The sequence below is a fragment of the Phasianus colchicus genome, chromosome 25 (assembly GCF_987193195.1).
Source record: "Phasianus colchicus chromosome 25, bPhaCol1.hap1.1, whole genome shotgun sequence".
Taxonomy (NCBI): domain Eukaryota; kingdom Metazoa; phylum Chordata; class Aves; order Galliformes; family Phasianidae; genus Phasianus; species Phasianus colchicus.
In genome coordinates this window covers 5,176,529-5,193,885 of record NC_143460.1, presented here as the reverse complement: position 1 = coordinate 5,193,885, position 17,357 = coordinate 5,176,529, and the positions used below count along the sequence as shown (strand labels likewise).

The 17,357-nt window shown below is 53.8% G+C and overlaps 1 protein-coding gene across 4 annotated transcripts; it reads right to left on the bottom strand.

The window, feature by feature from the left end:
• Positions 1-665: 665 nt before the first annotated feature.
• Positions 666-10,068, bottom strand: MYBPH (myosin binding protein H). Of its 4 annotated transcripts, none has more exons than XM_090124587.1 (11): positions 9,458-10,068; positions 9,127-9,261; positions 7,422-7,589; positions 4,764-4,852; positions 3,992-4,187; positions 3,515-3,654; positions 3,234-3,393; positions 2,635-2,771; positions 2,019-2,205; positions 1,308-1,349; positions 666-905 (listed from the first exon to the last, which is right to left on the bottom strand). In XM_090124587.1, the coding sequence occupies exons 1-10, from the start codon at positions 9,828-9,830 to the stop codon at positions 1,339-1,341; spliced, it is 1,596 nt and encodes a 531-aa protein (XP_089980713.1). In that variant the 5' UTR covers positions 9,831-10,068; the 3' UTR covers positions 666-905; positions 1,308-1,338. The 4 variants fall into 4 exon arrangements, with proteins under 4 accessions (XP_089980713.1, XP_089980716.1, XP_089980714.1 ...); XM_090124590.1 differs by having other exon boundaries at positions 666-868; XM_090124588.1 differs by having other exon boundaries at positions 666-871; positions 9,458-10,067.
• Positions 10,069-17,357: the final 7,289 nt, after the last annotated feature.

Genomic DNA, 17,357 nt, shown 5'->3' with positions numbered 1-17,357 from the left:
ATGCAGCAGGGCTAGCTGCTTTAGCCATAGCTTTGCAGTGCCATGGCTCACCAGGATGTCAGTCTGTGGGTCTGACCCCATGCCTCCCCCTTGCCCCATGTACCTGTTCCATCAACCCCAGCAGGCTGTGCTGATGGCAAAGTGCTCTGTGCTGCTGACCTCTGCTTAGCAGCTCATTCGCTCACCCTGATGGATCTGTCTGGGCTCTCTGTTAATTACCAACATCTGACCTGAGCTGTCTCACAGATGGAAGTAATGAGGCTGCCTTCCTGCACATGAACGACGTGTAGCTAATGGGCTGATGCCTCCTCTATATAATGCATGGGCACAGCCTGTCTGTGTTTGGGTGAGAGGGTAATGGTGTATTGCTGAATTATGGTAGCCCTGGTGAGCATGAAGAACTCGCACTTGGATGAAAGTATGTCAACGTGACTGTGTTGTGATGTTGCTATTTCTCTTTTTCATTTGCCAGCTGCAGCAGGTAACCCTTCCTCCTCATCCTTGATAGTTTGGTTCTGCTTTAGCCATCTTTTACAAAGCTGGTACTTTCTCAAAAGCTGTCTCCTCCACCCATGGGTGTGTGGGATGCTGTGAGACCCTACAGCTCCCTCTCCTCTACCCCAACACCCCCACTGCAGGACACAGTGACTGTTAAGGACCAAAGCTCAGATGGGCTTATTTTATTGTCACAGATAAAAACACACCTAGAGAGGGCCATGCCATGGCCAGGACAACACGCAGGACCCAGGGGCACTGCTGGGGAGGGGACAGGCCTGCAGGCAGTGGAGGTTGTGGCTGGGAGCATCACCACATGCTGTGCTGCTGCTGCATCCACCTGGGTGAAGGAACAGGATCTGAGTCCTGCCAGCTGCTGATCAAAGGTGAGATGGGAAACCAAATTCCAGCTGTGGATCCAAGGAATGACTTGCAGACAAGTTCCTCCACCCTCATCTGCCCCACGAGGTTCAGCTGCAGCCCTTCAGCTCTGCTCCTCTGTCTTGCACACCTTTATACCTGCCCCCAGCCCCCTATGTTTACTCAGCCCCATGTCTCCAAGCCCTGACTGTTGTTCATGTGTCTCCCATTCATGTCCTCTTTTCTCTTGGCCCATTTACAGCCTTTCTTCTTCCCAGCAAAGGGGCAGGTTTCTCTCATCTCTCCCACCAGCACATCTCCAGCCCTGGGAGGAGGCAGTCCCCAAGCAGGGCTTCATCAGCAGCTGATAAGGGGCAGTCCAGGATATCCAATGTGCTCCATCCCCAAAGGATCCACTCTCCTCCCCTCCCTCAGCCCCAGCCCCAACCTACCTCACTCTTCGTCTCAGCCTCCAACCCGTCATCACTTGGGCACTGTAGAAAAGTATGGGAGATGTAAAGCCCCTGAAATCCCCTCACCTCACTCCCCTGTGACATCTAAATTATGCACCAGGGCATGACAAACCCTCTCAGTGTGCTCACACCTATGCACAGCATCCCTGTGCACTCACTCTCCAAGAGCTGACACATGCGCTGCCTTCTCCCAGGCAGTTTGACCCCATGACCCCATGTTCCAGCCTGGGCAATGGTCAGGTGCACAAGGACAAGTTTGTCATCAAGGGTTGGGCTCTCTGCTGAGGCAGGGAAATGGGAGCTGGAAAGCCTGGGCAGGATCCTGAGACGTAAATCATAGCACCCCAGGTGCAAGTGAAGCAGTTTTGGCACGCGTGGCTTGGGGGTGATTTAGGACACAAGTGATGGTGGATGCAGTGAGGAGCAAGTGGCTGTTATAGCCTCTACCAGCACCTCTGCTCCTTTGCATCTACAAACTCTGGTTTCCTGCTCACTTTTTGGCCATGAATGAAAAGCAAAGGATGCTGCAAGACTGTAAACCCAAGAAGCCCAAAACAAAGCTCCAGAGGGCGACCCAATGCCCTTCAGCTCCTCCTCCACCAAAATCCAACAGAAAAAAGGCACAAACTGTGTGACAGCAGGGAAGGCAGGCAGGGAGATCTGCTCCTCTCTCTCCTCAGTCAAACTTACTTTTCACATCAAGTTTGCAGTCTACTGAGGCTTCCCCCAAAGGGTTCACAGCTTTGCAGGTGTAGACGCCAGCATCGAAGGGGCTGGGCTTGCGGATTTCCAGGGAGCAGACACCCTGCTCAATCATTGCTATGTATTTTGGATCTTCCCGTATCTCCATCTTATTTTTCATCCAGATGATTTTGGGCTAGAGGGCAGAAGGGTTTCATTTATTGATTTATTTTTAAAGCAGGGAGAGACATGAAAAATCTAACTGTCCCCAAAATATAGCCACCTCTTTCTGCTTTGCCTTGGTCCTTCCCAGTGCCAGTGGCCGTGATGGGATCCATTGTCAGAAGCCATTTGTAGAGTTAAAACACCCACTCTGGAGCTCTAACCACCACCCACAGCTCCTCTCTCAGTGTAGAAGGAAACAGGACTTGGCTTGAATTGAGACCAACCTCCCATCCCTGTGCAGAAACACCCTGACCTGCCCTGGTTTGACTCAGAGGGCAGCTGCAGACCCTATCTCCATTCAGCCCTAACCCAACATGGTCAACCATCTCCCAAGACTTCCAGAGCCCAGCTGGTGGCTGCCTGCACACAGAGGTGATGCTGCCCTTGGAGGAGCACTGACCTGGGGGAAGCCCCGGACGGAGCAGAAGAGGTGAGTGCTGTAGCCCCGGGTGGTGGCTCGGTCTGTCAGGGGTTGGGTGAATTTGGGGGGCTCCATCATGTCCCGTTCAGGGATCTTCTGTGGCTGGTAAACAGTTTCTAGGAAATTAATGAAATTAAGGTGAGGCAGAGTTTGGGATCCTTGGTTGACCACCACCTGGCCGTGTGAACCCAGCCCGAAGCCTCCCAAAATACTTCTGCTCTCTCACATGAGCTAGACAGCATCTAGAGTGACCTGAGCGCTTGGCCTTCAACTCACACCAGCCCTGTCTATAAATCTCAACTCATCCAACCATGCCCAGTCCCTGGGGCTGATGCAGACTCCTGTCTGTGAGCCAACAAGATGATGCTTGTCTCGCTCTGTGCAGAAGGTCAGACCAAGGTCAGGCACCTCAGAACCTTCCACTTCACCCATCCCAAGGACTGAGAGCCTCACCCTGCAGGGCTCATCCTGGTGACCAGCCTGGAGGCATCACCACTGACCCAACACCAAGGAAGCCCTGTTGGGGACAGTATCCCTCCCTCCCACCCCATCACCCCAAACCACGTCCCCGTCCCCACTTGTTTTCTTGATGTGAGCCACCCCAGAAGCAATGGCTGCTGTCTCGCTCATCCCGCAGGCATTCTCTGAGAACACGCGGAAGGAGTACGTGTTGCCTATGATGAGGTCGGAGATGGTGCAGCTGGTGCGGGTGCAGCGCTCCAGCACTGTGAACCATTTCTGATGGGGGAGGGAAAAAAAAAAAAAAAAAAGAGCGGTTGGAGGCTGCCTAAAGGAAGAGAAACCCATGGGTGCAACCCCAGCACTGGGGTATGTGAGGCACAGGAGAGGTTGGACTCACCCCACTCTTCTTGTCTGACTTCTGCACTGTGTAGCCCTTTATCTCGGAGTTTCCATTATCTGCTGGGGGACTCCACTCCAGGGCCACATTAAAGCCCCACACATCCACCAGTTTCAGATTCTGGGGGGGCCCAGGCCGCTCTGCAATTACAAACACTCACATGGCTGCGTCCTCATTTGCTCCCCCCAGATACTAAGCTCTGTCCATCCTCTTCACTTCATTTTTAATGTATTTTTATCCTGTTGCAGCACATGAGACGTGAGGATCTGCTATGGGCATGGGCTGGTAGACATCCTGCAACCCCCACAGTGGTTTCCTCTTGTAATGGAAGAAGGACCCCAGAGCCTTGCCCTTACTTTGCTGCTGTCCCTGTCCCACACCACCCAGATTAGGAGCTACCCCCAACCAAAGAGCAGAAACGAGCCCTAGATTCACCTCTCGCAGCACAACCCCACAGGTCCCCATCTGCAGCCGTACCAATTATTTGGATGTCCAGGATGGCTTTGTCCTCTGCTCCATTTATCCTGACTGCAAGCTGGTATTTGCCCGAGTCGCTGCGCTGCGCCGTGCGGATGAAGAAGATTGTGTCCTTTTCTGTGTTGCGGATGTTGACCCGGCTGGTGTCCAGGGGTTGGTTGTCCTTGGTCCAGGTCACCTGGGGCTGCGGCTTTCCCTGGAGGAACCCATGCAGGTAGGTTAGAGCAACTGAAGGACGTGGTCCCAGCAGGGTGAGCAGAGCCACTCCGCTTCATCCAGGCACAGCCGTGGCCTGGATATGCACCACAGAATCATTTGAGTTGGAAGGGACCCTAAAGGTCATAGATGACCATAGATGAAGGGTCCATCTCCCCTGCAATGAGCAGGGACTCCCCCATCCAGCAGGGCCCAGGGAAGAAACTATAGCAAATCCTCATCACCATCATCCATAGATGATGCTGGTCCCCAAAGTCCCCACTGAGCAAATTCATTTGCCTATCAAGAGATTTGCAGACAGAGCTGTGCTCATGTTGCTGAGCTAAATGTTTGAGTTTGGCATCCATGGCTGATTCACCTCTGGAGCATGGCCAGCACAGGCTCCCAGTTGCCTACAAGACATGGGATGGAGAAGTCCCTCACTGCAGGGACAGCTTTCTGCCTCTTGCTTCTCCCTGCTTGGCTGAGGTGTTTCAGGGGCTGGTTTAATCCACAGCAGGTCACTGGGGAAACCAACCCTGGGTGAGCAAATCCAAGGGCTTAAACCCCCACATACCTGGAAAGGGATCAGCAGGTTCACGGCCTCCCCAACATGCCTGACATACACCTGCCGCAGCTGACGAGGTAAGCGGATCCTTGGGAGATCTGGGAACCAGAAAGTGAAGCAGTGGGGCCAGGAAATCACAGCTCACAGCCTGATCACATCTCATAGATGTGGTCAAACACAGACGAACCCATCCCAGGCATCCTGCCCTTGGCCATCAGGATGTCCTCCCCAGAAGCAACTCTTCCCTCTCATCTCATGGTGTTAGTGGGCATGGTGGTGATGGGTTGATGGTTGGACTAGATGATCTTAGTGGTCTTTTCTTAATGATTCTACCATTCTGTGATCTCCTGGACCATGCTTCCCGTTGCCAGCACTCCAAAATGACTTCCTTGTCCATTGCAACCCAATGGCACCACCATGATGAATCATTCATCCTTATAGCCTGCCCATGGCAACCAGTGTGGGTTAACCAGCAGAGCCCACATGGCAGCAAAGCCATGGGCAGCATCTCCTGGTTGGGAACCATTTATGTCCCAGCTCAGCAGAATTTCTAGGAACACACAACCCAACTTCCAGCAAAGGCAAGGTTTGGCAGACCTCTTCCTTCTCTGTGGGCTCAGGGCTGTCAAGAGGACGAGATGGTGCACAGTTTCTTACAGCAGAGCTACAAAAGCCCAGGCTAGAAAATGGAGGCTGATGTCCCCAAGGGAACATAACAAAGATAAGCAAAAAAACCACTGGAGAATGCCGATGGAGTGCGTGCCTCCTTCCCAGGGTGAAAATAGCAGCCGTGTAACCCAACCAGCACGGAGCCAGCAATCCTTCTGGGGAGGCATTGGGTTGACGTGAGCCCCTCATAAAAGAGCTGTGTGTCTCTGCCTGGATTAAACGTGCTGGAGCTCAGCTCTGGGGAGGGGGCTCGTGGAGGGCGACAGCCAGAATTAAATCAGGAGCAGGCGAAGCCTCAACAGCTGTGAGCAGAGAGGGCTGGGAGATGCCCGACGGTCCCAGATGGCCCCGCTGACAGCTGGGGAGGTCTTTGCTTTGTGCACACAGCTGTTGGCTGCAGGAATCCACGTGCTGGTGCTCTGCGTGGGCTCATTCATCTCAGCAGGGCAGAGAAACTGGATTTCCGTGGAGGAACATTAATTCATGGGTGTCTTCCTCAGCTCAGCCACACGGGGCTGGTTGGGACAGTGGCCCAGGTGGAGTGTGTACGTGGCTGGGAAGGCATTGCCTTGCCCTAATTCCCTGCAAGATGCTGAATCTTTGGCTGGTTTCTCCCCACCTCTCTCTCTGCCTTCCAAACCCACTCATCCCACCTGTTCTTAAAATCCCTGCCACAAGTACTGCTGCTATTTAAAATCCCATCTGACGCTGCAAATGTACCAAGGAGAGGTGCAAGATGCAATCCTGGATAAAATGGGAAGGCCAGAATGTGACAGACAGGATGGGGATGAACCGATTCAGGCACCCAATGTGCACCAGCACCACTGGGGTGGACTCAGGAGGGGTCATTTGTTTCTCAGCACAGCCAAAGCACGTGGCAGGCTGTGGTTCAGATGACATGCAAAAGTTGGCAAGTGCCATGTGCCAATAAAGAGTTTCAGACAGCAAAAGAAAGAAAAAAAAGGAACAGAGCAAGTTGCGCATGGATCTCCCATTTTTTTTTTACTCTCAGTTTTACTCTCAGCTGGCACACGTGGTTGGGAAAAAGCTTGCAGTGATGACAGCAGGACAGGCAGCTTGGTGCAGCATGGGACTGCAATGGGAAACCTGAGCTGTGCGCCTGGCATCTCGTCCCTGTCCCTGTGCCTCAGTTTCCCCAATTCTGCAAGGAAAATGGGATCTGGAGGTGAACATGGCACTGCTGGCAGACACTTCTGTGATATCTCTGCTTCAGTCCCCAGAGGATTCAGGCAGAGCTGGGCTCTGGACACAGCACCAATAAGCACAGCCCTGCAGGACCCTTTCCAAATGCTGTTAGCCTTCTCCAAGTCCTTTCCTACAAAAAGCTGGCAGTTTCTGCCATAGCTCATGTTACTATTAATACTACTTTTAAGGTGATGAAAAAATCTCTGTTATTTGAGTCACGGGAAAATTTGTGCATTCATGATTCCCCAGAAAGGATAAATAAGTATATTTCCTGTCAGCTAAATGAAAACCAGCCTTGCAATCATCCATCAACCTCAGCACATTTGCTGCACCCCAGTAGGAATGCAAGTCTTGCTAAGCATGGGAGCAAGCCATTCATTAGCGCGTCCAGCGTGATTAGAGTTCCCAATGTCCACACAACCAGCTCTCGACTTTCCTCAGCTAAATAAACAAAGCTGCCTCCGGCCATGCTGCCCAACAGGGGGGTGGTGGCACAGCAGAGATGCAAGGAGAGGAGATGCAAGGCCATTTCACAGCCATTGCAATGAAATGGGAAAACGGGGCTCTGTGTTTTGGGTGCGGTTCACTCCCACCTACAAGATCAGGTCAGGAAGCTGCCCCATTCCCATCCCACTCCAGGGGAACTGGGCCCTGTTTTGGAGGATAACACCTCAGTCAGAGGCTGGATTGCAGCAGTGAGAGGGCAGAGGATGACTGGGCTGTAGGGACGAGCTGTAATTTCTTTGCTTGTTGACAAGGCACACGAGGACACTGCATGGCACGAATTCTTACCAGTGATCTCCCTGATGAGGATTGGCTGCTCCAAGGTAGCTGGGACGCTGGTGCCACTGGCACTGATGGCCTTCACCCGCACGTGGACCTTCTCACCAGAGCCAAGGTCCTGGATCTTGTAGCGGGTGGAGAGAAAAGGCTCCTTGTTCACAGCTGTCCAGTCCGAACCTGGAACAAACCCAGCAAAGCCCTACAGATGCAGCATGGCCAGATGGATGCACGGCCCCCAGACAGCGCGATCAAACCCCAAGAGGTGAAACAGAGAAGCAACAAACTGCTTCCTTGGAAAGGCACAAGCAGAAAGATTCGTGTCATCAGATTGGGGGCACCTGGCCTCCCCACCCTGCCAAGGAGTGTGGGTTACCAACTGGCAGGTGGTCAACTGTTGTGCAGGAGGCAATTTGCAAGGCATCCAGCCAACGAACAACTCTGCTGACATTCCAGGTGCATTTCTGGAAGTAGTTAAGATCCTCTGACCACCCTGCCAGCCTATCTTCTCTTGAATCCTGAGGATCCTTTGCTGTGGCTTACTGTGCTCCCCAGCACATCCTCCACATTGAGTCCATCACCTGCCACTGGCATTACTCTACCTTCACTTCACTCTGACCATATTTTGGCCACCCAGGTTCTTGTAGCTGCCCAAATGCAGCAGTCTCAGAGCCATCACTGAGTGACTGCAGCTCTTCTGCCACTCAGCCAAGGCCAAAGCAAGCTAGGAGAGCATCCAAAACCGTGACCTTTGGTGGCTGTTAGCCAGCTCCCTTCAGGAACGCCTGCATCTTTCCTTCTCCCATGCAAGGACCTCCTCACATGTCCTTGTCAAGCCAGTTACCTCCCCAGCCCCCAGCCCAATGGAAAGCCTCCCGTGGCCAAGCTTATAGTTTTGCTTGTGTTGATCATGCCTGCCACAAGCTGAACAGCCGAAGGCCACAGGTCAAGTTCCCATGGACCACATGGGTCTCCCAAACTGCTCCAGCCTCACCCAGCACCCAGCCCAGCGGCCCCAGCCTCCCCTTGCTGCCCCCACACACACCTCGTTCACTCTCACCCCAAGGCCAACCAGGGCTTCACAAGAGTGCCCAAAACACATCTCACCCACCTACTTCATTCCACCAACAAGCCATGCAACCGGAGAACCGCAGCTAATTGCTGCCACCCACCAACCCATCTCCATCCTCTGCATCCATCCTCCTTCCAGGCTCTTTGAGCCCCGTGTTCCTGGGGCTGGGCTTGCCTGCTGATACACGTCAGCCTCTCACACCACCCCGCAGAACACTTTCCTCTCTCATCCTCCCATCTTATCCCCATTCCTTTAAGCAGACGTGGGAGAATTATGTCTTTCTCCTCCCATGGTCTTGTATGCCCGTCCCAATCCAAGGTTCATGTAGAGCTGATGGTCACAAGAGACCATCCCCCATGGGCATGCTGCTCCCTCCTCCACCCTCTAGCTGGATACAGAAGTGATGTTAAACCCCTGCAGTCCAGCCCATTGCTAAAGAGACCACCAATACCTGAAGCCAACGGGATGACCCTCTCCTTTAAAGGTAAAAAAATATATATGCCATTTAAATCAAAGTATTTGGGGCAAAGAAAGGAAAATGGGGTGCACAGAAAGGTGCTGCCAAGTTCCACCCAGCTCCATCCCACACCTCTGCAGCACCATGCCCACTCTCCATGCTTATGAGGCAGGAAAGCCCAAGCCTACTTCCATCCTTGCAGATCTCCACCACGTATCCATCCAGGCTCGATTTGCCCGTCTGCTCCGGTGCTTTCCAGGTCAGCGTAACAGAGTTTTCAGTCACTTCTTCCACAGCCAAGGACAAGGGGATACTGGGCGGCTCTGCAACAAAGCCACAGAGTGAGGGCAGGCTGTGGGCTCTTGGGGAGCAATCAGCCCAACCACCCCTATTCCCCCAGCCCTGCCCCCCTCCCAAAATATCACTGCTGATCTCATGTCCCAACTTTTCACCAGTACGTGTCCCTGTCTCATCCTCGCACGTTCCCCTCCCCACTTCACTCTCCAGTCCCCTCCTCACCTTCTTTGGGTTTCTCAGGCTCAGGCTCTGGGGCTGGAGCTTCAGCTGGGGCAGCGGGGGGGGATCCTTCCTCATGGGCTGGAGTAGCTTCAGCCTCATGGGCCGGAGCGTGCTCAGCTGCAGGGGCCGCAGGATGCTCCGCACCAGGGGGATGCTCGGGGGCTGGGGGTGTTTCAGCAGCGGGGGCTGGGGCATGCTCTTCCTTTGGGGTCGGTGCCGGCTCTTCCTTTGGGGTCGGTGCTGGCTCTTCCTTTGGGGTGTGTGCCGGCTCTTCCTTTGGGGCTGGTTCCGGTGCTTTCTTAGAGGCTGGTGCCGGTGCTTTCTTTGAGGCTGGTGCTTTCTTTGCAGCAGCTGGAGCCGTTTTGCCGGTCATTGCTGCAAAGCCGAGGGGCTGTTTTGGGGTCTCCGCTCCGGGATCTCTGCTCTCGGTGGGGGTCTCCGCTCCAAACCAAAGGTCTGTCCTCCAGACTTGGGATCTTAGCTCTGAAGCTGGGGTCCCTGATCTGGATCAGGAATCTCCACTCCGGATCCGATATCTCCACTCTGAAGGAACGGGCTGTGCTGCAGGACGGCTGTGCTGGGAGGGGGGAATCGGGTCACTGAGCCAGGGCAGGGGCTGGAGATTTTTATAGGCTTGGTCTGGCACTTGTCACCTCCCTGCAAACCAATCTGCCTGCGCAGGCGGGGGCCTCCAGGAATAGCCACCCGGGACCTGCACATTCAGCAGCACGCCCCTACCCCCTCCTATGGGGCTGCAACACATGGTCCTGCCCCCCCACTCCCCCCATGCCTGCACGGGACTGCGCAGGCCAGGGCCAGGTCACCTTTCTTTGGGGACACAACTCCTGTTCCCACACCAACACCACTGTGAGCTTCCCATCCCCCCACTGCCACCTCCGTGGTTACCTGCCGGCCCCAAATTCTGTGCTCACCCCACACACCTCATGCCTTGTCCCACATAAGACCCCTCCATCTCCTGATCTCCATGTTGCTCCCCTGACCCTTTTGCCCCCCAGGTCCTTCCTTATTCCCTGCCATAACCTAAAGCACTCTGCTCCCCAGCTCAGTCCCAGAAACCCAGAAGAGCTGAGGCTAGAAGGCACCTCTTGAGATCATCCAGACCAACCCCTCACCAAAGTGGGGTCACCAAGGCAAGATGCTTATGAGCTTCCCCATTTCTTTGCACCCAGGTTCTCTCCTAGCTCCTACCTGAGCACCTGACCCTTCCCCAGTCCCACAGTCAGCCCCAGATCCCCTCTCTCCATATTCTCCCCACAGCTCCTTGGCCTTGATACGGCTGTTTTCCCTGTCACGATCCTCAGCACAGCCCCATGGACACCTGCTCTGTGCTTTCCCCAGCCCTTCTGACCCACATTCCTGGAAAACATTGAGCAAAGTCCAGCCTTGCAGTGTCTTGCAGCCTTGACTCTGCCTTGCACATACAAAGCAGAACTGTGTCCATGGGGTCTGGTCACATCCAGCCACCTTTCTGCCAACCTCACATTCCAATTCATCCCAAAGGACCACAGTAACCCAAAGCCATGTTAGTCTATAGGATATAAACCCACTCACCCCCCTGCCTGTCCTTGTTTCGTTTGCTGCCATATCATGCATGGTATGCTACTAAAAATGCCTCTGTAACCTATGGTCTAATTCCTTAGCCTTCTTCAAATTCAGGTCAACGGAGTGTTTTCTCCTCTCCCCAACTCTTTCCCTCCATGGATGCTGTATGGAGGAGCTTCTGGGCATTTCTCCAAAGGCTCACAGCTACGTGGTCCCAGGAAACACCTCCAGACACAAACATCAGGGTCAAGAGGGCACTCAGGGACAGCTGGAGCACAGAGCTCTGTGCTCTGACAGGACCAGATGATCTGATGGGAGAGGTTTTCTGGGTGAAGCTGGGGGCACCCTGGAGGGGGATGGAGGAAAGCAAAACCCCAGGGGCCAGGCTGGTGTTTAATGAGAGGGTAACGTCCAAGAAAAGATCGACAGAGCTTTGAAGATGTGTCCCATGGGGAGGAGAACCCTGGGTGGGTAATGGAGCTGGTGGGAAGAAAAGTGGCCAGGACAACACTGTTGGTTGTTGGGCCCATTGGGTGCTACTTGGGTGCTGGGTTTGGCCAACCACGGAGATGATCTTCTGGGCATGGAAACAGGGACAGCGAGCACTGGTGGCTGCACAAAGGCATTGCCTGAGGTCTTCTACACAGCAGAGGGTGACTGCCAGCCCCCAGGGAGAGCACGAAGGAGACCTCCCATTTTCTGCCTGCCGTGCTCCTGTAAGGCGAGAAGAAAACTCATCACAGCCATCGGCCCTGCAAGTCACAGGGGGATCGAGTAATGTGAGCACAATCCCCCAACACCCCACTCCCCTCATTGGCTACAGAGTCTGCAATCTGCAGCACAACACTCCTGCCCCCGTCGTTCTCCACCAGCCTCCATTCCCTGGGCAATAGGATTGGGGAAAACTCCATTTCCTCTATGCCTTGAGCCACCAAGACTCACTGGACCACTTTGTCCAGCCTTTGACCTCCTCAATCTAAATGAAGGTGGGATGAGACCTCCCAAAACCTCTGCCCAGAGCTGGCATTGGTATCTCTGAGTGGTACCTCCATGGGGGACTTCAGCCAACACTTGGCTTTGTTAATGGCTGGCTCACGCCTGGCCCATGTGGTGGTGGACTTTCCCATCAGCTCATGGGTGGCCATTTTGTGCACCAACTCTGCTTGAAGCCTTCATTTTTTTCTCCCAGAAATGATTGTGATGTCTAATCTAAACCAGAACACTTTGCAAAGAGGAATTTTCTTTTGATTGTGTGTCAAGAAAAGCAATTTTAAAAGCTCAGAGAAAAGAATTAAAAAGAAGATCAATACCAAAACTCCAGTCTGTAAGGAAATGAGCACTCTGATTTCTATTTCTGTTTGTGTGAGTGCAGTTGCAAATTAAACATTTTTCCCTGGAAAGGAACATCAATGCAATTATTCCACTCGCAGTTCTTGATATGAACAAAATCTGAGTTTTTAGGACCTGCTGGGTGACGTTTCCATGTTGTTTTCTCTGTTGACTCACAGGATGACTCATAGGTTAAGAGCAAATGAATCAACACGGCTTATCACCCAGGCTTATCTGGGCCACGTTACCGTAGTATATTGGCATCTTGTTAATTCTCACATCACCAGCAAGGCCACCATACGTTGAATACACTCAAGTACAGAAACACTGAGCTCCCTGACGTGGGTCACCAAGGCATCGTGGCTGGTTGCCCAAACCCAAAGTCAAAGGGCTCCCAAAGGGACCAGCCTTAAGGTTTGGTCACTCACCCCAACATCTTCAATTGTGGATGAATGATGGGGAGGGGGAAACAGGGCCAAAGAAGACACTTCTTCAAAAAGAATGGAGCAGAGTGTCCTAAAAGGACTCATGCTTTGTGGGGTGCTGAAGTTATTGTGTTGGTGGGGGGAGTAGGAGAAACCCACTGGGGTGGGAGATGGGGACAAAAGGAGATGTCCAATGGGGAGAGTGCTCCACCTCAGCATGAAAACTGAGTGCATCGAGTGGGCTGCGCTGTCCCAGCAGGCAGCTGGGAGTTGGACATTAAAATTTTAGTAATAATTTAAGTATCGGTGCATTTTGCCTGAAAAACAAAGTATTTCAGGGTTTAGATGAAATACAGGGATTCATATTTTCCAGTGAGAAATTATCTCTTCTGTATAGGAAAAAAGGTACTATTGTAAATTGTTTCTGGCCAATATTTCCAGCCCACAGCTCCACTGATATGCCTTACCTATCCTCTGGGTAAAACACAGGACTAAATATTGAGAATTTCCTTTATTCTTTACAGGATCAGGTCCTTCTCGTGCCACTGTAATCCACTCCCCCCAGAAAAGAAGCAGCATGGTCGCATTTCTTGCTGGGCTTGTTGACAGGACCCCATCGCAAAGGGACGAACATGGATGAACCCTAAAAGAAATTAGGGTTGGGAAACTGCATCAGGGACACAATGGGTGGGATGGGGGAAAACCCAGGCAGGGCCATTCCCAATGGCAACAACTGATGTGTCGGTGGGGGAAGACAGAAGATTCCTCCAATGGTTGGACCAAATCCTGGAGCCAAAGACCCAGAATCAACAAACAGGCCACGTTGTGTGGGCAAAAAGGGCTCCTCAAAGTTGGACATCCTCTGGACTCATCCCATCTCGTATCCCCATGAGTCTCTCTGGAGAGCCCAGGTAGGCTCTTTGCGCCCCAGGAGGACTATGAGCAGCAGGTGAATGTCACACTCTGTCACCTGGGCCACCAGTAATTGCAAGTATGGCACCGTGAGGTCCTTGTCAGGAGCAGTGTGTGTCACTGGGCAGAGGACAGAGCCAGGCTGTTGTATCACATTGCAGAATGGTTTGGGTTGGAAGGGAACCCTAAAGAACAGCCAGTCTAACTCCCCTTTCATGGGCATCCTTCACAAGCCCTCTTTATCTTCCTGGGGTGTTGTCAAGGAGTAGCCACTCACAGCCTGTATCAGGGTGGGGAAGGAGACACTCAGCATCTCACAGTCCTCACTGTCACCCCACAGTGGGATATAGGCAAAGCCACTCAAGGGAGAGACCTGGAGTCATCCCCTCCTCCGTATGGCCACTCCAGTCCTGTCCACGCTGTGTGGACTGGGATTCCATGGAAAACACCCCAACCAGCCCAGACAAATGCCCAAAGGAGGTGTCCAAAGCCCTTTGGAGCACAACCCCTCCTTGCAGGGGTTAAGTCAGACCTCCTCAAAACCATGGAGCTCACACGGAGATCACGCAGCCACCAACCACAGCCACCAGCTCAGGGTCGTGTCATGTCTGCCGTCACTTCCAGGCTCCAGCAGCATTTCCAGGCTGCCCGTCACCACGATATTCACAGCACGCTGAGTCAAGCACCGGGGCAGGCGGCAGGTGGGCTGAGATGCAGACAAGCTTTCCGTCTGGTGCACCGCACACAAGCAGATGCTTACTTCACCCCACAGCAATGAGCACAGGCAGGGACTCAGAGGGGACATGGGAGCAACCCCTCCTCTGAAGCCCCCAGGGCAGGTGATGGATGACTTTAAAATGTCCTTGTCTGGTGTAGAACGCGTAGCCAGGCAATCGAGAGATGCATCCAGCATGATTCAGGGTGTCTCTGAGCTCCTATTGGAGTATCAGCTGGGAATGCAAATATGGGTTGTGCTGCCCAGCCTGGTGGATGCTGGAGGATTGTCCCCATGGTGTGATCACGCATCATCTCACACCATCAACACTCAGTGTCCCTGTGGCTCAATTTGGCACATGGATCACCCAACCCCAGCACCAGCTCACCAAACCATACTGTTGGAGGTTGGAGCTGAAGTCCTTCCACTGGAGCAGCCAGATGCAGGCAGGGGGACGCCAACACTCAGCCCTATTAGCATCTTCAGGGTGCTATTTTTGGGCAGCAATGGGATAACCATCCTCCAAGCTGGCAGGGGGACAGCAACAGAGAAACCCAAGTGGGGATGCCCAGACTCTGCCCAGTGCCTCACTGGGATCACAGCCTGGCTCAGCTTTCCTGGAGGTGGCAGCCTGATGGGGAATGCTGTGTCACAGTGGTATCACCAGTGCCACCACTGAGGCAGTCCCACTGCACATCGCAGCTGCACAGGGCAGGAGCAGCAGCCTCCCAGGTCAGCATGAGCAGGCAGAAGCACCTGTGAGCCTTGGCACCCTATAAGTCACCCACATCCAGCACCCAGAAGGCACAACAAAGCTAATGCATTGCTTTGCCTCCTATGGCTTTTTTTCCAACCCTGCTCCTCCTCCATGGCTGCCAGCAGGAGCTTACCTATGCCTGGCTGAGCCCATGCCAGCCCTGCTGTCCTCAGCCTGCTGGGTGTCACCTCCACCACGGGCCAGGGACAGCAGCTGGGGACGCCAATAAGGCTCTGTCACCACCTGCCCTGCCTGGTCTCCCTGTGGGATAGACTGCAGACAGCATAACCCAGAATCCTGCTTTGCTGAGCTCGGTGCCTGCAGCCCCAGGTAGCATCCAGTGCATCCCAGGTAGCCCAGCCCTGGTGTAAAACACATCCCACTGCCAGCTACAGCCTAAGGCACGCACTCACTTGGTCTTCAGCATCCCCTTGCCTCCACCAGCTGCCAAACACAACTCTGACATCTCCAGGGCTTCTCCCCTGTCCCTCCTGCAGGATCAGCACTGCAGACCTCCCTCCCCAGCTCCTTTCTCCCATTCACATCTCTCATTTACTTGCCCTAAATGTTTCCACTCACACCCCCCCTTGGCACAGGTGCCACGTGTGCTGCTCCTGCCCATGATGCTGTGATGCTGAGAAGGGCAAACCTTGGACAAGGGGTGGCATATCCTGGATCCCCCCACCCCAAAGTCTCCTCCTAATCCAGGCACCGTCATTCAGGACCTCCCTGCCATGCCCCCTCCCTGCAGAGTTTACAGGATGGGATGGGCTATGAGAGGTCAGACCGTGCCCACGTCGCTGTGACTTGCTCCAGGCCCCAAGAACTGGGAAAACAAACCCACTTCAGGATTGTCCAACAGTGGCCCAGCTGCACCCTTCCCTGCTGCCACCAGAGAGCATCATGGGGACATTTAACCAAGCAGTCCTCATGCTGGATCCCTGCTAAAACCTCCAGATACTGCTCCAGAATTTGGGAAGATGCCTTTTTTCTCATGGTCCTCGCTGTCCCTGATGTCCCCACAGATATGGTCCAGGTCTGTTCTGGATGCGTGGGCTCCACGTGTGCCTGCTGCAAGGGATGGGGAATGTGAGCTCCCCGTCCTGACCCACCTCTGCTGCCCCTTCCACATCATGACAGCCCCATATGACAGCCCTGTGCCTTTCCTGGAGGATCACCACCCCAAAACACCTCCAGAGCAGCTGGGCCAGGACCTGGGGATCAGTGCATGAAGGGGGTTTGATCGCTCAACCCAAAAGAGCAAGAAAGCAGCCATGGCAGAGGGTGCTCCTCCTGCTCATGCCAACACATCAGGGACACGTGTGAGTTATTGCAGGGAAAGGACACCACACGCAGCCCCTGTAACCCAGCAAGGGCTGAGCCTGGCAGTGGCTTTTGCTGTGATGGGCTGCTTCCATCTCCTGGGGTTTGGAGGTGGCAGAAATCCCAGGGGGGTCTATGGACAACATGAGGGTCTTGTGCCCCCCCCAAAGCACGGTCCTTCCAGAGGAGGAGGACATCCTAAGTGTTGAATGAACGACTGGCCCCACTGCAATGGAATCAGTGCAAAGAGAGCCCCCTCCACCCGTGGGCTGGAAACACCCCAGGATCCCACAGCACCCTTCCTCCCCAGCTCCTGCAAAGCCCTCAGGATCCCATGGCTGGAGGAACGCTGCAGTAATGTGTGGGGATGTGCAGCACTCCTGCTCAGCTGCCACCAAAGCTGAGAAGCTGATTTAATTCCACAACCTGCAAAGCCCTCGAGAAGGTAAACGTGGTCAGGCCCTGGGCACCAGGGCTGCCTATTTCTTACCCCTGGCTGCATGACTTCAAAACCAACGTGCCCTGCACAAACCTGCAAGCCAGACGTGCACCCACCCTGCCACCTGCATGGGCCAATGCACCCTTGGTGTTCCCTTTCCTGGTACCCACGTCACCTCCTGCTTGCACGGTGCAGGGAACCCATGTCCTTTGCACCCAGCACAGGGGGATGAGGGGGACAGAGGGAGCAGCCAGCAGCTGACATCTGATCCCAGCTGCTCCGGTGTAAACTTAGCATGGCCTTTTGGAAAGTACTTGCTGTGGCAAAACATGCAGTAAATTACTGTCCTGGATGCCAACAATATTTTGAGATTAGCAAATCTTACAGAGCTCTTTGGGTACAAGCTGGGTTTGGGGTTGAGGTTTGCAGCCCTGCCA